The 25,683-nt window shown below is 41.9% G+C and overlaps 1 protein-coding gene across 2 annotated transcripts in view; it reads left to right on the top strand.

Annotated features, from left to right (window-relative positions):
* Nucleotides 1-24,247, top strand: part of LOC110487899 (raftlin) — a 71,573-nt gene extending 47,326 nt beyond the window's left edge. For both annotated transcript variants that reach the window (XM_021559825.2, XM_021559819.2), the window contains exons 8-10: nucleotides 15,964-16,067; nucleotides 19,395-19,470; nucleotides 20,190-24,247. In XM_021559825.2, coding sequence (XP_021415500.2) covers nucleotides 15,964-16,067; nucleotides 19,395-19,470; nucleotides 20,190-20,942 — 933 coding nt within the window. In that variant the 3' untranslated portion in view covers nucleotides 20,943-24,247. The remainder of the gene's footprint in view (nucleotides 1-15,963; nucleotides 16,068-19,394; nucleotides 19,471-20,189) is intronic.
* Nucleotides 24,248-25,683: the final 1,436 nt, after the last annotated feature.

The raw sequence follows: 25,683 nt of genomic DNA, 5'->3' as shown, positions 1-25,683 counted from the left end.
GCTGGCACATTCATTATGATAACTGCTTAAAATGTATATGCAAATTATCCTCACCGCTCATTGTCATTTCGGTGCCAGAATAATTACTTTCAAATTATGCAGAATATTGATTGGGATATTTTTCTTCAGCGCTCTCGTTCCCGTCTTGCTGAAAGACTGACAGGTGGTTGGATTTATGAGCCGCGAAAACAAGAAAACAGGCTGGTTCACTGAGAATTCAATCAATATTGTTGTGTTGAAGCAGGAAGTGCAGCTTTTCTCAGAGATTTTGTTTTCGTATGGCATAGAACATGTCAGATTTTCTGTTTTAATTGATAGCAAACTTTTAAAACAAATCTGACTTTAAACCCAAATGAGGAGTTACAGTTTTTTTGTGCGCAGTATTCACAATCACGTTGGTAGAATGTGGTATGATTGGTACAGTGTAGATATGTAGAGCTGTTTGTGGCCAAACTGTTTGTGGTCTGTAATCTAGAAAGTCAGACCTTCCTCAATTGTCACTAATTTCACATTTTTGTGGGAGATGGGGTCATTTCGACAGCAATTTATTTGGTACTTTAAATTCATATTAGTCCATATGTATTCACCATATAAGAATGTATAAGTTAGACCATTTAATCAAGAAAGGTAAGGCTAAATAATAACTGTACAGATGCTCAGAATTCTGCATAGGTCTATGGATGGACATTCTACCTTAGCCAATCAGAAACATACTTCCCATTTTCTTCAATAAATGACTATGCTCTGATGAAGGCCGACTGACAAAGCTCGGCTACAATGAAAGACATTTGCATCTGACTGGAAGACCTTTTCCTATTTCTACAATAAATGACTAAATGAACTGAATAGGACATATAGTAGATGTTCATGGAGCCCACAAAATGAATAACTAGACATAATTTCCTACACAATGAAATTCAAATTAGGACTGTGCTCCCGTCTCTCGTATCAAAAGGAAAATCAATATGAAAGTTCAGCCTTGGATATAATGCAATGCCTCCCCTTATCACTGAGCTCTTAAAGCTGCAACAAAAAGTTCCTCTCCTAGAGACCTCTGAGAAATATTCTTTATAGATTTTGCAACCTTGTTATTAGTTCATATTGATGGAAGGGAATGAAATACTTAGAAAACCGGCATGTTAGTGTACTACTAACATGCTCAGTTTCTAGATAAATTATTTAACAAATAACATGAATGACAACGGAAAACAACAGGAAGTGGATGTGTGTGAATATTATTTTATGATAGCACTACTGCTAATATTTAATGCCTAACTGTGTCCTTTGGGGATTTGGAATGCATGTGGTGCAAATGGTCAACATTTGGGTTATACTGTACATTACTTGAGATTTTATGAAGTGTTATACTTAAGTGATAATGCCCAAAAACCAATATTTGGAGGATATATTGGCACGGTGTTGTTAAAAAAAAATAAAAATGTTTATTTAACTAGGCAAGTCAGGTTAGAACAAATTCTTATTCTACAATGACGGCCTTCCCCAGCCAAACCCAGACAACACTGGGCCAATTGTGCGCCGCCCTATGGGACTCCCAATCACAATCACGGCCAGATGTGATTCAGCCTGGATTTGAACCAGGGACTGTAGTAACGCCTCTTGCACTGAGATGCTGTGCCTTAGACCGCTGCGCCACTCAGGAGACCACAATATATCCTCCAAACACCAACTTCGAGGGCATTATCACTTCGAGGGCGTTACCAACACATTCAAATAATGATTTACATATTTGTATTAAAAACATTATTTTGATGATTTTTTTAATACTATTTCATCCTTCCACAAGGTATAGTCCCGACACAAATCTAGAGTTGCTACCCAAGCAGGCTGGTCATTAGTTCTATCGGTTCAGTTGCCAGAGATGCGACACAGTTGTTCAGTCTTTTTGTTTTGTATTTATGGACATGACCCAGTCGTTCGTTCTAAATGTTCTATTGCCACACTGGCTGGCAACATTCTCTTCCCTTGCTTGCTAGCTAGCCAACTACAGCTAATTTAGAGTCACGTCAAACAGTGCAGTCAGAACAACAACAAAGTAGCTGAATTGGCACTTGTTTAAGCTGATTTCTAGATACATTTATATGTGTATAGGTCCTTGTAAAAGTATTCAACCCCGTGGCGTTTTTCCTATTTTGTTGCATTACAACCTGTAATTTATAGATTTTTATATGGATTTCATGTAATGGACATACACAAAATAGTCAAAATTGGTGAAGTGAAATTAAAAAAATAACATGTTTAAAAATATATATATATTAAATATAAAAACTGAAAAGTGGTGTGTGCATATGTATTCACCCCCTTTGCTATAAAGACCCTAAATAAGATCTGGTGCAACCAATTACCTTCATAAGTGACATAATTAGTTAAATAAAGTCCACCTTTGTGCAATTTAAGTGTCACGTGATCTAATACTCTTCCGGCGCCGACAGAGATGGCCGCCTCACTTCGTGTTCCTAGGAAACTATGCAGTATTTTTTTTTACCCCCTTTTTGTGGTATCCAATTGTTAGTAGTTACTATCTTGTCTCATCACTACAACTCCCGTACGGGCTCATGAGAGACTAAGGTCGAAAGCCATGCGTCCTCCGAAACACAACCTAACCAAGCCACACTGCTTCTTAACACAGCGCGCCTCCAACCCGGAAGCCAGCCGCACCAATGTGTCGGAGGAAACACCGTGCACCTGGTGACCTGGTTAGCGTGCACTGCACCCGGCCCGCCACAGGAGTTGCTAGTGCGCGATGAGACAAGGATTTCCCTACCAGCCAAACCCTCCCTAACCCGGACGACGCTAGGCCAATTGTGCGTCGCCCCATGGACCTCCCGGTCGCGGTCGGCTGCGACAGAGCCTGGGCTCGAACCCAGAGTCTCTGGTGGCACTGCAATGCAGTGCCCTAGACCACTGCGTCACCCGGGAGGCCCGTATTTGTTTTTTTTACGTGTTATTTCTTACATTGGTAGTCTTAGGTTTTATTACATACAGTCGGGAGGCACTACTGAATATAAGAGCAACGTCAACTCACCATCATTACGACCAGGAATACGACTTTCCTGGACAATGGATTGGATCCCAGCCGGCGAACCAAAACAACGTCGCTGTAAAAGGGGCAGACAAAGCGGTCTTCTGGTCAGGCTCCGGAGACGGGCAAATTGCGCACCGCTCCCGAGCATACTACTCGCCAATGTCCAGTCTCTTGACAACAAGGTTGATGAAATCTGAGCAAGGGTAACATTCCAGAGAGACATAAGAGACTGTAACGTTCTTTGCTTCACGGAAACATGGCTCACTCGAGACACGCTATCGGAGTCGGCACAGCCAGCTGGTTTCTTCACGCATCGCGCCGACAGAAACAAGCATCTTTCTGGTGAGAAGAGGGGCGAGGGGGTATGCCTTATTATTAACGAGACGTGGTGTGATCATAACAAATGTCGACCGCATTATCTACCAAGAGAATTCGGCCCTGAACGAACTTTATTTGACTCTATGTAAACTGGAAACCACATATCCTGAGGCTGCATTCATTGTAGCTGGGGATTTTAACAAGGCTAATCTGAAAACAAGACTCCCTAAATTCTATCAGCATATCGATTGCGCTACCAGGGCTGGTAAAACCCTGGATCATTATTATTCTAACTTCCGCGACGCATATAAGGCCCTCCTTTTGGAAAAGCTGACCACGACTCCATTTTGTTTCTCCCAGAGACTAAAACAGGAAACTCCCGTGCTCAGGTCTGTTCAACGCTGGTCTGACATATCTGATTCCACGCTTTAAGATTGCTTCGATCACGTGGATTGGAACATGAGCGAATACAAACAGTGTAGCTATTCCCTCCGCAAGGCAATCAAACAAGCTAAGCGTCAGTATAGAGACAAAGTAGAGTCGCAATTCAACGGCTCAGACACAAGAGGTATGTGACAGATTACAAAAAGAAAACCAGCCCCGTCGTGGTCCAGGATGTCTTTCTCCCAGACAGACTAAGGGGGAAGGTGAGGGATCAGCCCAGAACTACACGGCAGGACCTGGTCAATGACCTGAAGAGAGCTGGGACCACAGTCTCAAAGAAAACCATTAGTAACAAACTACGCCGTCATGAATCAAAATCCTGCAGCGCTCGCAAGGTCCCCCTGCTCAAGCCAGTGCATGTCCAGGCCCGTCTGAAGTTTGCCAATGACCATCTGGATGATCCAGAGGAGGAATGGGAGAAGGTCATGTGGTCTGATGAGACAAAAATAGAGCTTTTTGGCCTAAACTCCACTCGCTGTGTCTGGAGGAAGAAGAAGAATGAGTACCACCCCAGGAACACCATCCCAACCGTGAATAATGGAGGTGGAAACATCATTCTTTGGGGATGCTTTTCTGCAAAGGGGACAGGACGACTGCATCGTATTGAGGGGAGGATGGATGGGGCCATGTATCGCGAGATCTTGGCCAACAACCTCCTTCCCTCAGTAAGAGCATTGAAGATGGGTCGTGGCTGGGTCTTCCAGCATGACAACGACCCGAAACACACAGCCAGGGCAACTAAGGAGTGGCTCCGTAAGAAGCATCCCAAGGTCCTGGAGTGGCCTAGCCAGTCTCCAGACCTGAACCCAATAAAAAATCTTTGGAGGGAGCTGAATGTCCGTATTGCCCAGCGACAGCCTCGAAACCTGAAGGATCTGGAGAAGGTCTGTATGGAGGAGTGGGCCAAAATCCCTGTTGCAGTGTATGCAAACCGGGTCAAGAAGTACAGGAAACGTATGATCTCTGTAATTGCAAACAAAGGTTTCTGTGCCAAATATTAAGTTCTGCTTTTCTGATGTATCAAATACTTATGTCATGCAACAAAATGCAAATTAATTACTTAAAAAATCATACAATGTGATTTTCTGGATTTTAGATTCCGTCTCTCACAGTTGAAGTGTACCTATGATAAAAATTACAGACCTCTACATGCTTTGTAAGTAGGAAAACCTGCAAAATCGGCAGTGTATCAAAGGCCCCAGAGTCTGCAACACCACTAAGCAAGGGGTGCCACCAAGCAAGCGGCACCATGCAGACCAACGAGGTCTCCAAACAGGTCAGGGACAAAGTTGTGGAGAAGTACAGATCAGGGTTGGGTTATAAAAAAATATCCAAAACTTTGAACAGCCCATGGAGCACCATTAAATACATTATTAAAATGTTTTAAGAATATGACACCATAACAAACTTGCCAAGAGTGGGCCACCCACCAAAACTCACAGACCAGGCAAAGAGGGCATTAATCAAAGAGGCAACAAAAAGACCAAAGATAACCGTGAAGGAGCTGCAAAGCTCCACAGCGGATATTGGAGTATCTGTCTTCAAGCCGTACATTCCACAGAGCTGGGCTTTGCAGAAGAGTGTCCAGAAAAAAAATAAAAAGGCATGTGGGAGACTCCCCAAACATATGGAAGTAGGTACTCTGGTCAGATGAGACAAACATTTCGTTTTTTGGCATTCAAGGAAAACACTATGTCTGCCACAAACTCAACACCTCTCATCACCCTGAGAACACCAACCTCACAGTGAAGCATGGTGGTGGTAGCACATTGTGGGGATGTTTTTCATTGTCAGGGACTGGGAAACTGGTCAGAATTAAAGGAATGATGGATGGCCCTAAATACAGGGAAATTCTTGAGGGAAACCTGTTTCAGTCTACCAGAGATTTGAGACTGGGACGGAGGTTCACCTTCCAGCAGTACAATAACCCTCAGCATACTGCTAATGCAACACTTGAGTGGTTTAAAGGGAAAAAATGTATCAAATCAAATCAAACCAAATCAAATGTATTTATATAGCCCTTCGTACATCAGCTGATATCTCAAAGTGCTGTACATGTACTAGTCAATGCCCAGACCTCAATCCAATTGAGAATCTGTGGTACGACTTAAAGATTGCTGTACACCAGCGGAATCCAGTTCAACTTGAAGGAGCTGGAGTAGTTTTGCCTTGAAGAATGGGCAAAAATCTCAGTGGCTAGATGTGCCAAGCTTATAGAGATACATCAAGAGACTTGATGCTGTAATTGCTGCAAAAGGTGGCTCTACAAAGTTTTGGGGGTGAATAGTTATGCACACTCAAGTTCTGTTTTTTTTGTCTTATTTCTTGTTCGTTTCACACCCCAAAAATATTTAGCATCTTCAAAGTGGTAGGCATGTTGTGTAAATCAAATGATACAACCCCCCCAAAAATCAATTTTAATTCCAGGTTGTAATGCAACAAAGTAGGAAAAATGCCAAGGGGATGAATACTTTTTGCCACATTCATAACAATGAACTAATAAGGCACGATCATGACACTGTTGTTCAGAGGAGCTAGCCAACAAGACAGCTAACAATCACTACAAACTGAAGCTGGAAAGACTGCAAACTAGCTGCATATTATTTATTTGTACCTGTTTTCTATTGATATTTCTTTGTCCATAAACATGTGGCCCTTTTCATGATTTCGACTGGCTGAGAAAAGCTGCCTGTCTGTCTTATCCTGACTCCCAACAATTACTATACGACAGCAGGAGATCGAACTTGAATATTGAAACAATGTTACAAATGTTGGAGAGACAAATGGGAAGGTTTATACAAATCTCCGCTGTTGAAAACTAAATGTTAGATAATGTCTAGATGCTTTTTATAGTGGATATCAAGTTTATAAATTGCCTGGCTGATGAGACAGTGGATTTCCCAGTCAGATGAAACAGAGTAAATAGGCATTTTAACGTCATAGATTTAGCCGGGGGTAACTTGTGGAATAGACACCGGCTGGAATGCGGTTTTAACCTTTCTAGCGCTCGCGGAACCCCTCGACAACATTCCGCTGAAAAGCCAGGGCGCGAAATTAAAAAATATGTTTTAGAAATATGTAACTTTCACACATTAACAAGTCCAAAACAGCAAATGAAAGATAAACATCTTGTTAATCCCACCCATCGTGTCATATTTCAAAAATGCTTTACAGCTAAAGCACAACATATGATTATGTGTGTCCAAGGAAGGGCCAGAAGTATACAGAATGGTGTCGTCTGCGTAGAGGTGGATCAGGGAATCGCCCGCAGCAAGAGCAACATCATTGATATATACAGAGAAAAGAGTCGGCCTGAGAATTGAACCCTGTGGCACCCCCATAGAGACTGCCAGAGGACCGGACAACATGCCCTCCGATTTGACACACTGAACTCTGTCTGCAAAGTAGTTGGTGAACCAGGCAAGGCAGTCATTAGAAAAACCGAGGCTACTGAGTCTGCCGTTAAGAATATGGTGATTGACAGAGTCGAAAGCCTTGGCCAGGTCGATGAAGACGGCTGCACAGTACTGTCTTTTATCGATGGCGGTTATGATATCGTTTAGTACCTTGAGCGTGGCTGAGGTGCATCCGTGACCGGCTCAGAAACCAGATTGCACAGCGGAGAAGGTACGGTGGGATTCGAGATGGTCAGTGATCTGTTTGTTGATCATTCAAGCATTTTTAGAAACTTCAGAGTGTTTTCAATCCAATACTAATAATGATATGCATATATTAGCATCTGGGAGAGAGTAGGAGGCAGTTCACTCTGGGCAAGCTATTCATCCAAAAGTGAAAATGCTGCCCCCTATCCCAAAAAGGTAAACCAATCAGCATTCAGGATTAAACCCATTCGTTGCAAAATGTGTCATAAACACATTCTTGGCAACTTCATATAGCATAGATGCTGTAGAGGTCAATAGAACTCAGACCACAGGGATAGAATGGCGCCAGATTGGTGCACATTCAATAAATCTAACAAAGTGGATATTCGTCAAATCCGTCATGATTGATGTATTGTAACAGGACCACAATGTGGTTACTAATGTCCGATTTGGATATATTTGGCTGTTTTCACTGCATAACATTTAGAAGTTGTTCCTTTTCAGGTTTAGAAGAAGTGACTGCTTAAGTTGCAACTCTAGGGGCAGTATTTTCATTTTTGGAAAAAAAACGTTCCCGTTTTAAACAGGATATTTTGTCAGGACAAGATGCTAGAATATGCATATAATTGACAGCTTTGGATAGAAGACACTCTAACGTTTCCAAAACTGCAAATATATTGTCTGTGAGTATAACAGAACTGATGTTGCAGGCGAAAGCCTGAGAAAAATCCAATCCGGAAGTGCCATATATTTTGAAAGCGCTGCATTTCAATGAGTCCCTATTGAGCTGTGAATGTCCTATCAACGAGCTTACGCTTTCTACGTATTCCCCCCCAAAAATTACGCATTCATGTTGAAGAATAGCCGTAGGCGGCTACATTGCGTAAGTGGTCACATGATGGCTCCCAGGGTGACTGTCACGTAAAATACAGAGGTAGCCATTACTCCAATCGGTCCTACTGAAAAACGAATTGTCCCGATGGTTATATTATCGAATAGATATTAGAAAAACACCTTGAGGATTGATTATAAACAACTTTTGCCATGTTTCTGTCAATATTATGGAGCTAATTTGGAATATTTTTCGCCTTTTTCGTGACTGCAATTTCCGGGCGATTTCTCAGCCAAATGTGAAGAACAAACGGAGCTATTTTGCTTACAAAAATAATATTTTGGGAAAAAATGAACTTTGGCTATCTACCTGGGAGTCTCGTGAGTGAAAACATCCGAAGTTCATCAAAGGTAAACGATTTAATTTGATTGCTTTTCTGATTTGTGACAAGGTTGCCTGCTGCTAGCAAGGTATAATGCTATGCTAGGCTATCGATAAACTTACACAAATGCTTGTCTAGCTTTGGCTGTAAAGCATATTTTGAAAATCTGAGATGACAGGGTGATTAACAAAAGGCTAAGCTGTGTCTCAATATATTTAATTTGTGATTTTCATGAATAGGAATATTTTCTAGGGATATTTATGTCCGTTGCGTTATGCTAATTAGTGTCAAGCGATGATTACGCTCCCGGATCCGAGATGGGGAGTCACAAGAAGTTAATGCGAACTCCTGTTCGTATAAGCTGGTATAATAGCTACACCAAAGTATTGAGATAAACTTTTGTTATTGACCAAATACTTATTTTCCACCATAATTTGCAAATAAATTCATTAAAAATCCTACAATGTGATTTTCTGGAATTTTTTTTCTCAGTTTGTCTGTCATAGTTGAAGTGTACCTATGATCTTATTTTTAAGTGGGAGAACTTGCACAATTGGTGGCTGACTAAATACTTTTTTGCCCCAATGTATAAAAATAGAATAGAAGATAGCATTGTTCATTTATGGTGCAAGGCTAACAAACCGCTAATCGCTAACAGTCATGCTAAAATGCTCATGCATTCCATTGCAAAATGTTAACTGTAGTGCTAGCGGGAAGCGCGAGCTAGCTAACAAGCTCAACACATGGTAATTGTACACAATAAACCACAAAACTTAGCTCCACATAACATGACACAGATCTCAAGGCACTTACGTTTAGATGCACGCACAATTAAACATCAGTCATACAGGGATTCAGTCCACAGTAGGAAAACTTCAGCAGGAGGGAAAACTGTGGAAGTGCTCATCAGGATGGAGATAGCACGTTTCTGACATAGACCAACTGAAACTGAAGTCCCGGAAATTAAGGCTGCTTATAGGCTGAACAAGATGTGATGATAAGTATTTGGCGTGACCTTGGCTAATAAGATACTAACAAAAGTGGGGGGCCTCTGAAAAGGAGGCTATACTGCCCGACTTAGAGCTAACCATAAAGGATGGCTAGAATCAGCTGACCGAAGCTGGCCATTTTAACAGGTGTCATCGGTCAGAGGGCCTCTCATGTTAACTTGTAGTCTAAACTCTAGTTCTCCCAACATTTGTCTGTCATGGTGCTATGCTTGATTTATATGATGTAATGAGCTAAAATATGCCATCAATCCTATTGGTGCTGCCCGATTTGAGCAGCCAATTAACATGCAGTGGGTGTTGCAAAATGTTGAATAGCCAGAATAGACTAAATTATAATCTCTGTCAGATGAATACCTCGTACCTACAATCCTGCCTGTATTGAAAGCAGTAACTCCCCTCAATTAATTCTGAACAATTCATGACATTTCAGGACCAAGAACATGGATTCAAAATAGCTTCTGAAGTTTCATAATTTTATGTTCACTAATGAGAAAATGTGGCCGTTTTTTTCCATTTCCTGAAAAGTTTGTGTTTTGGAGATGAGTTTTTCATTCAACAGCACCAATGGGTCTTGGGGAAATTAGTAATAACTTGCATGACTTTTTAAAGATTATCTAAGCATAGATATTGCTTGTTATTTGGCTTTTAACTGAAATATTTAACACATACTGGTCAAAAGTAAACCAAGGCATGTCAATAGTCATGTAGCAGCAGGTGTGGCAGGGAGACCACTGAAGGGATCATTAAAGTGTATCTTTTGCCAATGATTTATTTTTCCTCTGAAGCTGAGGTGAGACGAGCTGACCTATATACAGAGACCAATTTTCACTTTCCCTGCATGAGTCCACTCCTATGGTCAGACTAGTTTGATGAGGGATGTGGAAATTATGCTCATGGCTTGTGGATGAGGAAGTTCCCAGAGAATTCTGCTCACCGAAATATGTGACTAACAATTGGTTGACATCTAGGCTAACTACAATGGTTAAATGTCAAAATGTTGACATATTCTATTGAAACTATGTTGATTATTATTACTCTTATTATTATTATTATACTGTATATGGTGTGATTAGTCTTAATTGCAGCTGTTGGTTTTCAAAAATGTTCTCAGTCTCTCAATGATTGACATGCAGAGTAGGGACTTTTAAGCCTCGTTTCAGGATACCCTGTCCATAAAAATACAATGAGATTGTGGTGGAAGAAGTGCAGCTCGGTCCAAAGACAAAGTGATAGCTAGAAGGCTAGAGGAGTAGCCTAGATCATTTCCCTGGGCTGATAGACCAGACTACGGCCTGTAAAAACATGAAGGTCTGTCAATTCTTCTTAAATAGAAACGGTTGAGAATTACCTCAAAACAATAGAGCTCTGTTTTCTTTCCTCCAACTCTTTGTGAACTCAACACCACCCTGCTAGTTTTACTCTATAACACGGTTCTGTTTTCAAATCTTAGCCCCTACCTCACTGTTCTCCACTCTTGATAATGTAGCCCTTTACCACCCTAGCTTGCACCCTACCCTGTTTTTATATATAGATTATATTTAACACAAAAATCAGAACACAGAGTTACTGCTAAGGCCCCGGGTTCCGTTTCTCATGTGCTGATGCAGCAAGGTGACCACTGTGAGTTCAGGGGGAGGGAATCTTCCAAAACATGATTCACTCAGTCGAGTCTCAGTTACGCTCAGGAATGAAGAGGGCCATTAAACAAAACTTATTTCCCAATTTACTTTGCTTTTATGGCTTTGAAAATGTGTCCATTTCTGGCAGAAGTCCCAACACAAACCCTAAAACACAGCTCTCACAGCTCTGGATATTCGGAGGGATACTGGGACAGCAAATGCCAATGTAAATAACAGTTTCAACAGAGCCCTCTCTACCCTACTGCAGTGTTTCTCGAACAATGGGTCCTGGCCAATTCTCACTGGCTTGTGGCTTAAGACTTGATTGTGAGGCCTCCCGGGTGGCGCAGTGGTTAAGGCCGCTGTACTGCAGCGCCAGCTGTGCCACCAGAGAGTCTGGGTTCACGCCCAGGCTCTGTTGTAATCGGCCGCGACCGGGAGGGATATCCTTGTCTCATCGCGCACCAGCGACTCCTGTGGCGGGCCGGGCGCAGTGCATGCTAACTAACCAAGGTTGCCAGGTGCACGGTGTTTCCTCCGACACATTGGTGCGGCTAGCTTCCGGGTTGGATGCGCGCTGTGTTAAGAAGCAGTGCGGCTAGGTTGGGTTGTGTATCGGAGGACGCATGACTTTCAACCTTCGTCTCTCCCGAGCCCGTACGGGAGTTGTAGCGATGAGACAATAGTAGCTACTAAACAATTGGATACCACAAAATTGGGGAGAAAACGGCGTAAAAATAAATAAATAAATAATACATTATCTGTTGGTTTGGGACCCACTGCCCACAGCCTGTCCTGTGGATGCCCGTGTAGAACTACAACGTGTGCATGGATATATATATATATATATATATATATATACACTGCTCAAAAAAATAAAGGGAACACTTAAACAACACAATGTCTGTGAAATCAAACTGTCCACTTAGGAAGCAACACTGACTGACAATAAATTTCACATGCTGTTGTGCAAATGGAATAGACAACAGGTGGAAATTAGGCAATTAGCAAGACACCCCCAATAAAGGAGTGGTTCTACAGACCACTTCTCAGTTCCTATGCTTCCTGGCTGATGTTTTGGTCACTTTTGAATGCATGAGACGGAGTCTACAACCCACACAAGTGGCTTAGGTAGTGCAGCTCATCCAGGATGGCACATCAATGCGAGCTGTGGCAAGAAGGTTTGCTGTGTCTGTCAGCGTAGTGTCCAGAGCATGGAGACGCTACCAGGAGACAGGCCAGTACATCAGGAGACGTGGAGGAGGCCGTAGGAGGGCAACAACCCAGCAGCAGGACCCCTACCTCCGCCTTTGTGCAAGGAGGAGCAGGAGGAGCACTGCCAGAGCCCTGCAAAATGGCCTCCAGCAGGCCACAAATGTGCATGTGTCTGCTCAAACGGTCAGAAACAGACTCCATGAGGGTGGTATGAGGGCCCGACGTCCACAGGTGGGGGTTGTACTTACAGCCCAACACCGTGCAGGACGTTTGGCATTTGCCAGAAAACACCAAGATTGGCAAATTCGCCACTGGCGCCCTGTGCTCTTCACAGATGAAAGCAGGTTCACACTGAGCACATGTGACAGACGTGACAGAGTCTGGAGACGCCGTGGAGAACGTTCTGCTGCCTGCAACATCCTCCAGCATGACCGGTTTGGCGGTGGGTCAGTCATGGTGTGGGGTGGCATTTCTTTGAGGGGCCGCACAGAGGTAGCCTAACTGCCATTAGGTACCGAGATGAGATCCTCAGACCCCTTGTGAGACCATATGCTGGTGCGGTTGGCCCTGGGTTCCTCCTAATGCAAGACAATGCTAGACCTCATGTGGCTGGAGTGTGTCAGCAGTTCCTGCAAGAGGAAGGCATTGATGCTATGGACTGGCCCGCCCGTTCCCCAGACCTGAATCCAATTGAGCACATCTGGGACATCACGTCTCGCTCCATCCACCAACGCCACGTTGCACCACAGACTGTCCAGGAGTTGGAGGATGCTTTAGTCCAATTCTGGGAGGAGATCCCTCAGGAGACCATCCGCCACCTCATCAGGAGCAGGCCCAGGCTTTGTAGGGAGGTCATACAGGCACGTGGAGGTCACACAAACTACTGAGCCTCATTTTGACTTGTTTTAAGGACATTACATCAAAGTTGGAACAGCCAGTAGTGTGGTTTTCCACTTAAATTTTGAGTGTGACTCCAAATCCACACCTCCATGGGTTGATAAATTTGATTTCCATTGATAATTTTTGTGTGATTTTGTTGTCAGCACATTCAACCATGTAAAGAAAAAAGTATTTAACCTTTCTGATCTCCCCATCCCGGATCCGGGATCGTGAATACAGACTCAAGCTCATTACCATAACGCAACGTTAACTATTCATGAAAATCGCAAATGAAATGAAATAAATATGCTAGCTCTCAAGCTTAGCCTTTTGTTAACAACACTGTCATCTCAGATTTTCAAAATATGCTTCTCAACCATTGCAAAACAAGCATTTGTGTAACAGTATTGATGGCTAACGTAGCATTTAGCATTAGCATTCAGCTGGCAACATTTACACAAAAAAACAGAAAAGCATTCAAATAAAATAATTTACCTTTGAAGAACTTCAGATGTTTTCAATGAGGAGACTCTCAGATAGCAAATGTTCAGTTTTTCCTGAAAGATTATTTGTTTAGGACAAATCGCTCCGTTTTCTGCGTCACGTTTAGCTATGAAAAAACCCCTGTATCCAGGATTGTGTAAATCTATCAGCAAGCTCATTAGCATAACACAACGTTAACTATTTATGAAAATCGCAAATGAAATGAAATAAATATGCCATCTCTCAAGCTTAGCCTTTTGTAAACAACACTGTCATCTCAGATTTTCAAAATATGCTTCTCAACCATAGGAAAACAATAATTTGTGTAAAAGTAGCTAGCTAGCGTTAGCATTTAGCGTTAGCATTTAGCGTTAGCATTTAGCGTTAGCGTTAGCGTTAGCATCCAGCACGCAACATTAACAAAAACATAAAAGCCTTCAAATAAAATAATTTACCTTTGAAGAACTTCTGATGTTTTCAATGAGGATACTCTCAGTTAGATAGCAGATGCTCAGTTTTTCCAAAAAGATTCCTTGTGTATTAGAAATAGCTCCGTTTTATACATCACATTTGGCTACCAAAAAAAATCTGAAAATTCAGTCCTCAAAACGCGAACTTTTTTCCAAATTAACTCCATAATATCGACTGAAAACATGGCAAACGTTGTTTAGAATCAATCATCAAGGTGTTTTTCACATATCTCTTCATTGATACATTGTTCTTGGACACATGCTTTCTCCCCTGAATCAAATGGTAAAGTAGAAGCAGCTGGCAATTGCGCACCGAATTCGACGCAGGACACCAGGCGGACACTTGGAAAATGTAGTCTCTTATGGTCAATCTTCCAATGATATGCCTACAAATACGTCACAATGCTGCTAAGACCTTGGGCGAACGACAGAAAGTGTAGGCTCATTCGTTGCGCAATCACAGCCATATAAGGAGACAATGGAAAACAGAGCTTCAGAAATTCTGCTACTTCCTGGTTGATGCATCATCTTGGTTTCGCCTGTAGAATGAGTTCTGGGGCACTTACAGACAAAATCTTTGCAGATTCTGAAACTTCAGAGTGTTTTCTTTCCAAAACTGTCAAGAATATGCATAGTCGAGCATCTTTTCGTGACAAAATATCGCGCTTAAAACGGGAACGTTTTTTATCCAAAAATGAAATAGCGCCCCTAGAGCTCTAACAGGTTAATAAGAATATTTCATTCATTCAGATCTAGGATGTGTTATTTTAGTGTTCCCTTTATTTTTTGGAGCAGTGTATTTCTTTTCAAATCTGACATGTGCTGTGGTTTGTCAGTGAGGGCAGATGCAGAGGAGATGGAACACCACAAACACACTTCCTGTGTGAGCAGAGGCGTTAGCGCATGTGTGCGTGCGACGAGCGTGTGTCTTTAACCCAAATCTCATGTGCACTACACTATCATACCAGCGAAAGATCTAACAGAAATGCATGTATTTTGCTATGCATCATACATAGTTCATCATCTGTTGTCAAGAGCTTGGGTAAATCGTGGATATTTTCATAAGGTTTTAATGGTCTATGTGTTTATGCATGCATACATTTATGCGTGTGTGTGCCTGTCTGCCTGCGTGTGTGTTTTCATACGTTGGAATTTTGGGTAAAGATTACTTGTCATGCAAATGAGAACACAGTTATTGTCATAATTGTCATTTCTGTTAAAATGTTTTGAGCATCGGAATGCATCTCTGAAAAATAGCTACGACAAACCTAATGAGTACAACCCAGCTTTGGTAACACCCCTGTCTCAAAAACCTCTTGGAACTTTTGGAAATGAAGCTACTCCCAACGGTGCCATTCTGCTCGTAAAATGATTACTAACTTTACCCACTTCACGTAAAAATGAAAAACTGCTATTGAGTCATTTATATCTACTTGAATATGAAGTTGAATCCCCCTTCTCTTAAAATGAATATGCATTATGACTATTATGATAATTATTTTTGAAGTTCACAGTTATTGTCTATAATTGTCAGTAATAGGATTAAACGATAATTGTGCCAGCCCTACTCGTACTTGTGCTTGTGCGTACGTGTATGCATGCGTGTGTATAGTGTTTGTGTATAACTGGAGTATGTAATATTCATGTGTTTGTATTCTCTCTTTAGGGCTTGCAGGTGAAGACAGACTATGTTCCCCTGCTCCAGTCTCTTGCCATGTACGGCTGGAGACTAACGTGTGTGCTGCCTACACCCATCATCAAGACCAACAGGTAACTACTTTCACCTTCCAATACACACTCTCACTAATGTTGAGTTAGGGCCTGAATGACCATCATATCTCCTGGTTACCTAACTCTGGTATCGATTGGTCAACCTGATTAACCCTCTGGAGATTACACTGCCTTCTCTTTGATTTCAAAGAGCACCCATCTCATTTGGACAAAGCGATGGTCAGCCCATATGACTGTTCAGTTAACAGCTCAACTTAAATGGATTATGAAGTCAGTCAGAAGAACTCAACAGGTTGTTCAACGAAAATACTAACTGGCCCCAATTGGCAGGTTCATTCGTAACAGCGTGTGGTGCGAGACAGTTTAAACCCACAAATGTGTGTAACTGGAAAATCCCTTCAGAGAAATGTAACGGTTCTTCTGCTCAGCCTCTGCTGACTCATTCATCTTATATGAGGACTATGCACGCACACATTCGCTAGCAGTCAACAACTCAGTCATCTATCAGCATGCCACAACATGTCTTCCAAGTCTCTCACCTGAAACCCCACTTTACACAGTCACAAGCACAATCACTCATCATTATCACAAGTCAGAACACGTCCAATCCAATGATATGTACCCCTTGCATTGATCCTTGAAGAATATAACTTGTAAATAAATATCTTGTGAGCTTAGTTCAACTGTCGTACCACATCAGAACCCAAAATGGAAGCTTGTTTCACTCCAATGTTTGTAAACAAAGTAAAGGCAAACAAACACTGCATAGCCTGAACACATGGTTAAAACTATCATTTTAATATCATGGATGGTCCTTGCATCCATAGAATTTGAGTGGCAACATTTCTCCAACCCCATGCCCCCGTTTTTGACTGAAACAGTGGTGGGGAGAACACTTTGTTATTGTTTCAACTACTGATTGCTGCTAGTAGTCAGAGTTATGTGTTGTGTCATGCTTATGGAGACTCCAAGTATATGCTTAGAGTTCAACACGGTTGCAGTTCTAGGTTCACCTTGCGTGACCTTGTCTCTGGGGGTCGTCATGTTTGTGACCGTTCTGGAGCATAGCTGATTAATTACCGCTCTATTTTCCTCCCTTGTTTTTTCACCACTCTTTATTTGTATCTCTCTCTCTCAAATTGCAACAACACAACAGCGCAACATGGCTAATTAATCAGAGAGCCGGCCTAGATACAGCAACACAGCAACACTCATTTCTCTCCATCTCTGAAACACTCGTCTCTTTGTGCACAGCAACGATAGCTGATGACCCATTTCAGATTAGCTTGTTCATTACACTTGTATTATGTTGACTCTTCCATTTTCACAACTATATTAAAGCTAATGCACGTTGGGATACTATCTGAGGATGAGCAAAGTGCACTTCTTCCAATGGGGGTCTACATGGACTCTGATCTGCATAGACCTACGTACACACTAGTTAGCATCTAAAGTGAACATCCACCGGGACTCAAGGCTTCTTTAATCAACGTAACATGAATGTGAAGTTGCACGTGGTAATGTACAGCATATTTCTGCCACATGAAACATGTTACGTTTGGTGTAAATCTGATGTTTGGACATCGTAACTGTTTTAAGTAAATAAGTAAGTGCTTCATTATACCGTTATAAATGCTTAACATTACACTACAGAAAACATGAATAAAGCTGAATTGAACAACCACAGGTAACCACTAAACATGATACACCAAGTTCCCCTACCACTGTACCAAAGAAAGTATTGTTGCTGGTATATGAAGTTTCTGTTCCAGTACAGCAGACACTGACAGCTATGAGAGGACTGTAGCAACAAGACACTGACAGCTATGAGAGGACTGTAGCAACAAGACACTGACAGCTATGAGAGGACTGTAGCAACAAGACACTGACAGCTATGAGAGGACTGTAGCAACAAGACACTGACAGCTATGAGAGGACTGTAGCAACAAGACACTGACAGCTATGAGAGGACTGTAGCAACAAGGGTCCTGTAATTCATCCGCTCCGTTCTACTTTAACGGGCTTGGGCTTTTTCTTAGGACTCCGGTTGGCTTTTCCGCTTTCATTCAGCAGGAAGCTGTTGGGCAATATGACAGCCTGGAAAATAGGTTGTTGGAAACGCAGGGTAAGGAAGGAGGGATGGGAAAGGGGGGTGGTTTAGATAGTAAGCCTCTACAGGAGATCTGGAAGCCCATTTGATGTTGTGGGGAAGATTTGCAGCCAGCGCTATACCGTTGTCACCCTATCATACATTTCCGTTGTTCTTCATATGCCAAGTTAAGGATCCAGCTTAACTCAAAGCTGCTTCTTCCCCATGTGTATAAGAGTACATATATTTTAACGGATGAGGGAGTCCGAGAGAGGAAGTGACAGAGAGAGCGATCTGGAGAGGGAGATCAGGGTAAATACAAAAGAGAGAAGGGAGAAGGGAAAGGACAGAGAAAGTCTACATGAAGCTCACAGAAGAGGAAGAAGCAGAGAAGTAAAGTGAAGGAGACAGATAGTTAGAAACAGCAGGCTAAAGTAAGAAACAGAGTCGATACGTGCATGTCGGATGGAAAGATGAAGGAGAGAAGCAGAGAGAAGGTTATGCGTGTGAGATGGAACGAAGAGAGATGAACAGGAGAGAGAGCAAGCACGAGAGACCGGAAGCCCTCTGATGACAGAATCTCCTCGGTGGATTAGTCTGTCTGTCATCTGTGCTGTATGGGTTATCCATAAATGAACACAGAGTGTGACATGTGCATGGACAGGGATTATTTTGGAGAGGTTTATGAGGACAGCCATGTTTTGGGGAAACCAGTAAACATGGTCTCTTTCTCTTGGTCTCTGAACTCTCTCCTAAGCATAGAACATATTCACATTTACATACATCATTTCTCCAAATTCCTTTTTGGTTTCTCGTGTTAACAAGAAAGGACAGAAAGGGAAGGAAGTAGAATTATCGAGGTTGACCACTGCTATGTAACTCACATCTGTGGTAGATGTCAGCTATTAATATAGCATCAGCGCTGACCATACTAGTCACACAAACCATTATAAGGTCTACCCTGGAGTGTGGATTCCTCCCCCATGTGGAACTGGGGCATTATAATACAAACTGCATTTTCCATTCCTCTCTCCCTTGCTCTGAAATGACCCCAAGTATTTCTAAAAGAGCTTGTGGCAATCTGATTTGTGTGACATGGATTTCTTTATCGATGGTACAGATGTTGTTCTCTACAAATAAAGTAACAATCAAGAAAATGGCTATGATTTCCAAAGTTATTTGTATTTCAGTTCTAATTATATTCTCTCTCCCTCCCTCTCTCCAATTTCACCTCTACCTGTTATCTCTCCATCTCCCTATCTCTCCCTCTGCCCTAGTGATGGAAGTTTGGCCACCAAGCAGGTCGTTTTTCTTCAGAGACCTGTCCTTCCCCGCAAGAGGGGGGACTCCAAGGTGTGTGACCTCTCATTGTGACCCCTCCTAGTGTTTGTCTTGGCACATGTGGGTCGACTCGCAGCTTGTTCACTAGCCAGAGCAGCGCTCCAAGGCCAACATCACCCCTCACCATACCACACTTCTTTTTGTTTTCACAGAGATAAATATGCACACTGCCGGTCAAATGTGAATGAACCCCTTTCTTCCTGAGATATGAGCCATTCTGTGGTAACCACGGCAATGCATGTTGAGAAAGAACTTTCCATTTGACCCTAGATTGTACTGATATAACCTCCAGATTTGACCTTCGTCCTTTGTGGAATGAATCTATGTTGATATTGTCTGTGACCTGAATTTAAACTCTGGTCACCATTGGCAACGAAACTGATGGGCAATAACCCTGGCAGAGTGGGGCAGAGAATGATAATGTGAATGTTTGTGTGCAGGAAACATGCCGTTTGCCTCAGTATACTGTAAGTCTCAGCTAAAAGAGGGTCACTGGAGGCAATCTCAAAAAATATTACCAGCGATATTTTCTTGTTTGGTCTGTACCCCTGAAGGCACCAATCAATTCCCTTGAAATGACCATTTCATTCCCCACAATGAGAATCATTTTAATTAGTTATTTCCAAGTTTGCTATTATGTCCATTTCCAACAGTCTGTCTGTCCATCCTTAACATGACCAATGGAACAGCAGTTTAGAGAAACGTTCTTACACAAACATCCTGTCTTTCAGAAACTGATATTCAAAAGCAAGTCCAACAAGAACTCTGTTAAAGACACGTCAAAAAACAAGAAGAAGAAGAAAAACAAGCAATCGGCAGCAGAGAAAGATCTGGAAGATTCCAAGATTCTTGATGATGGGGAAAAGGTGCTCAAAGAGGAGAGGAACGTGAAGGGAAACAGGGGGAACAAAAAGGAGAAAGTGAAAGAGGTGAAGGTAGAGACTGTGTGTAAAGAGGGTGAGGCTCCCTGTGAGGTGGAGGAAGAGAAAAAAGTTGAGGCAGAAACTGAGGAAGGGGTAGAAAGCGGGGTAGAAACTGGGGAGGAGAGAGTTGGAGCTGCAGGAACAGATGACAAGAGCGACAAAGAGGGGAGAGTGCAGGAGGGAGAAGAAGCAGGGGCAGAGACTGAGGAGGAAAGAGATGGAGAGAGGGAGATCGTGGAAGAGAAAGAAAATGGGGTGGCAGTTGATGATGAAACCGAAACTACCAAGGGGTCAGAGGTGGAGGTGGAGACCAAAGAGCAAGGGCAGAAAGAGGAGAAAGGGGGAGGAGCTGAAATGGAAGTGAAGGAAAATGGGGTTGAGACTAAGGAAGAGACAAATGGAGGGGAAGACAATGGAGAAACTGAGAATGTTGACTTGCAACAAGACCCAGCTGACCAGGATGAACATTTAGTGCAGGAGGTGCAAAAGGCAGTAAAGGATGATGGACAGATCAAATTGACCAATCAATGCCCCGAAGAAAGTCAAAGGTCAGATGTGTAAACCTCTTCAGACCACAGCAGACATCACACCTAAGGGGTTTCCTACCCATCAATCATTTACCTACAAAACATCATAACCTGAGATAGGGGCTCCACAAAGTCACCATTACCCCCTGGAACAGCCTAAATTTCTGCAACATCCTCCTACCATGCAATCACTCTATCCTCTGCAGCATCTCTCCACAATGGACACACACCAGTCTCTCTCACAGCCTCAGACTGATCCTATGCCTATACATAGAGAACGTACATAACTGAGAATGATGCGCAGGATACTAATGTACGAGAGTCACTGGATATAATGGACAAATTGATGGAACCAGTGGGGCTTGGGTCTGAAGAAACACAGACTTTAACCAGGCAAACTCGCTTGTCCTTATTTGTACGGGACCATAGTGGTACAGTTACTGTATGTCACATGGGTTTAGATGAGGAGCACTGTGGGAAATGTAGTGGCTGTTGTTGCGACAGGCAATCCAATGCAAGGTGAATGGAACTTGATTTACTTTTAGCACATAATGTAAAGTACTACAGATGATGCTGATAATCGCTTTGATTCTTATACTAGGTATGATGCATTCGCCTTGCATTCCGAATGTGTCAATATCCAAGCCAAGTCAAGGGTTTGATAATGGAGTCAATCTGCATTGAATGTGTGTGGGTGAGTGGAAGTGAAGTGTGATGAGAACCAAACATGGAAATATTGAGTCAACTTTGAGAGTTTACTCACGTTTGATTTTAATAGCTTTTCCAATCAATGGTCATTAAAAAGTACTTGGCAAGTATGAGGGCAAGGTTATGGGCTGTGCCACGACTGGGTGTTCAAGATAGAAACGGAGCGCAGAAGAAGTAAAAAAAAAAAAAATGATTGAGCAATTTGGAATAGCTGTGTTCGAATTGCCATTTTCCATTGACTTTGCTTTAGTATTTCACCTCAAGCTTTTAAAAGCCCCTCTTGACGGTGTCATTTCTGACCATACCAAAATCATAACGTAGTCTTTCAAGGTATCATGTTGCTTTCCATTTTAAAGTGGTGCTGCATCGATGCTGTGTGGAGAAATCATTAACCGGCTAATGGACGTTGTCAGTGGGGTGTCAGTCAAGTCATACATTTATAATGGGGGTCACTTATGTGGCTATGGACAGTGGAAAACCTCACCTCGGAAAAATAACGAATAGCACTTCATTTGGATTGTGATTTTCATAGGGATTGATTTTTCTTGTGCTGCAGTTGCTAAGCAAAGTCTGTAGAAACCTGTATGTTTACAGATGAATATAGGCTTGTCGACGTTTTGTAGATGTGGTATTTTTCTGAATAACCGACTGTTCTGAAATGTTCATCTCAATGGCAGATGTATTGTATAGAATAGAATTCCAAACTGTGACCAGGATAGCCTTATTGTGGTACTGGGCCTAAATCGTGAAGTACAAATGTCAGAAGTTTCAAGGTGGTTTCAGTGTTATAGCCTGAGAGGGTTGCTACAATCAGTGTTTGAAGGTAATATGAGGGTAAGTTCAGTGTTCTCTGTTTTAGATTTGAACGGGAGGTAAGGAATTTGGCTTTAACAGGTGTTGTTGATTTAAAGGGTAAGTTTCTGTTTTTGATTTGAAGTTAGGCTCGGTGTATTCTGTCGTGCTAACGCTAGCTGAAGTGTGCTTTCTAACGCTCATACTGGAGCTAGCTACCTCCTTAGGCATATTGGGGATTTGTAGCTATGGAGTCATCATTGCCAACTTTTTCCACCATATGGTCCATGCTGTAGGCGTGAGGTCATTACTAATGGCCAAGTGGTCAGAGGTCATGTTTGAACCATATTTGATGGATTTTCCACAGCTTCTACTTGTTCAAGTAGAAAGGAGTTTGCCCACATGTCAAATAGCAGATTTGATATGAAGTCAGGATCTTTTTTTTATTTTGTGATATTATCTGTGGTATTGTTTTTCTCCAGCGACACTTCGCCTTAGGCGATTACGAGCTTTAATAAGCACTTGTTGTATTCAACATATTTTATTTAGCTTTGTGGGTCGCAGCTAGGGAGAGAATATTAAATGACTTGTCAGTTTTAATATTTGTGTGGCTAGGACGAATATGAGTAAGAAATGTAAATCTAAAACACCCCTCTGTGATAACTGTAGAGATTATCTGGACCTGAGACAGATTTCCCCATTGGCTTCTTATCAAGTCATTTTTTCTCTTTAGATTTAAACAAATCGCTTTTTGCCCGGAAATAAGATCACGTAGGACTGTCATATTTGCTTATTCATACATTGTTTATTATGTGTTCATCAGTTCTGTTGTTCATACCAATTTGAGTCCTTTTTTTTTTATATATGTGATCCTTGTTCCTTTGTATATTATTTTACAAGAAGACAATACTGCCTGTTCAAGTACAATGTACATCAAGTTATGGTAGGAAAGTGTGGAAAAATACAGCCAGGAACTATCAGGTGATCTCATCCTTTACATCATTGTATTTTAACACCTACAGCATTCCGGTAGGACACCATTAACATGGACAAATGTAACCTCCACAGAGTTGGGTCAAATGACACCAGGTCCTGTATCCGTTTGTATTACCTGGGGGGTCGTGAACTCCATGCCCTCATCTCTCGTGATAAGAGATGATTTGTGATTGTACATTTGCTCAGCTTTGACATAAGTAGACTCTGGGGAGAGTGGGTAGGCTACATTTTTCCTGATACTGAAAAACAAGGATATGGAGAGAAGGTGAAGCAGGATCTGGCACTTCATCAGTTAAATGATGCTGAATGTTGTTTACTTACTCTTCCTTGACGATCCCTCATCCTGTGACTAACTAACCTCAGCCTTGTCTATAACAAGCGCCTCCAACCCACTCATGGAAAAAAGGTAATCTACTATTTCCTGTCTTTATGTAACCATAATTGTCTAAAGCTCAGCAGTCAGTGGCAGTGCAATTGTTCTTGATAATGCTGTGCAAAATGTGTGTTCCAGGGTTCATTTCCTGTGTGTTATGATGTGAAATGGACAGATTAGAAATGACAGAAACATGATACAGTAGGAGGGCAATCTCTTTATGTCGTCACTTTAGCTTGCTCGTGGCCTCTGGAATTGTATTGTTAGGTTTCATCTCCGATGTTACTGTTTTCATCACCTGCGCTGCCATTTTGAATGTTGAGTGTCTTTGGTCATCGGCTACCGTCATGCACTGCAGTCTTTGTAAAAACGAAGGTATTCTTTGTATTCGCTTTTCATGGAAATGTCTACATCCCTACTGTTCATGACTGTACAATTTGTATATTATAAAATTATTTATATTTAATGTGCACCTGTGGTGTTTTATGTTCCTAGGGGAATTCTGAAAACCAATGCATTTTGCCATGTTTGGGGTCATTCCTAAACTCAAATCATTACCCAGCACTACACATTTCGCTCATCAGTGGTCTTTCAATTTTCAAGTCTCTTGTAAAGCTTTATGTGCAACCTTCAATGTCTTAGATTCCGTAAACACTAAAATGCACCATTAGACATTAGAATCACACGGGTGGTTAAACATGACATTGGCCAGTGAGAAAAACAAGCTGAGACATGTTTTGTTCAGGTTCAGTTCTAAGGGCCCGATTCACTCTCAGAAAATCTATTATTTTTTGATTTATTAAGCACTTCTCTGTAGTTGGTATCCATACTTACCGTATGCAGGTGTGTAACAAGCTTTGCAGGTGTGTAACAAGCTTTGCAGGTGTGGCTACCTTGCACGTACTGAATAAATATAATTCAACTGTTGAAAACACTCCCACTTGCTGGCCAACAGATTTTCTCGTGGAGTTTTCATTCGGAAGGGTTTTCAGTACATATATCTAAAGCCATCCCATTAAATATGGTGTACCTTTAATTCAAATTTTCTCGACAGACAGTGAGTGTACAAAAAATTGGGAACACCTTCCTAATATTGAGTTGCACCTCCTTTTATCCTCAGAACAGCTTCAATTCATCAGGGCATGGACTCTACAAGGTGTCAAGTGTTCCACAGGGATGCTGGCCCATGTTGATTCCAATGCTTCCCACAGTTGTGTCAAGTTAGCTGGATGGCCTTTAGGTGGTGGACCATTCTTGATACATACGAGAAACATTTGAGTGTGAAAACCCCAGCAGCGTTGCAGTTCTTGTCACACTCAAACCGGTGCGCCTGGCACCTACTACCATATCACATTCAAAGGCACTTAAATATATTGGTCTTGCCCATTCACCCTCTACATGGCACACATACACAATCCATGTGTTGATTGTCTCAAGGCTTAAAAATACTTATTTAACCTGTCTCCTCCTCTTCATCTACACTGATTTTAATGGATTTAATACATTTCTCCAATAAGAGATCAGAGCTTTCACCTGGAATCACCTGGTCAGTCTGTCATGGAAAAAGGTGTTCCTAATGTTTTGTACACTCAGTGTAATTGAGAGAATTGGTTCAGAATGGGGATTAATGAAAGAGCCATCTTAATACACACATATGTATCTCCTTTCCACCACCAGTTAGTAGATTTTAAAATACTCTGATCTTGTGTATTATTTAGGGTTAGGAAACGATTGTCATTTATATTTACAATCCCCTTATCCAAACGTCTTACTCATTTACCTAGCTCTCATCAATTTGTAAATTACAGTGCATGGAGAATGGTGTTATTTCTATCGGGGGGAAAAATTAAGTAGATGTTGACCTTATTCATTGTTTCATCATGTGTAAAGATGGTGTAATTATGAG

This window comes from Oncorhynchus mykiss, chromosome 2 (assembly GCF_013265735.2).
Source record: "Oncorhynchus mykiss isolate Arlee chromosome 2, USDA_OmykA_1.1, whole genome shotgun sequence".
Lineage (NCBI taxonomy): Eukaryota > Metazoa > Chordata > Actinopteri > Salmoniformes > Salmonidae > Oncorhynchus > Oncorhynchus mykiss.
The sequence above is the reverse complement of the archived record's forward strand: the minus strand, read 5'-3'. Positions and strand labels throughout refer to the sequence as shown.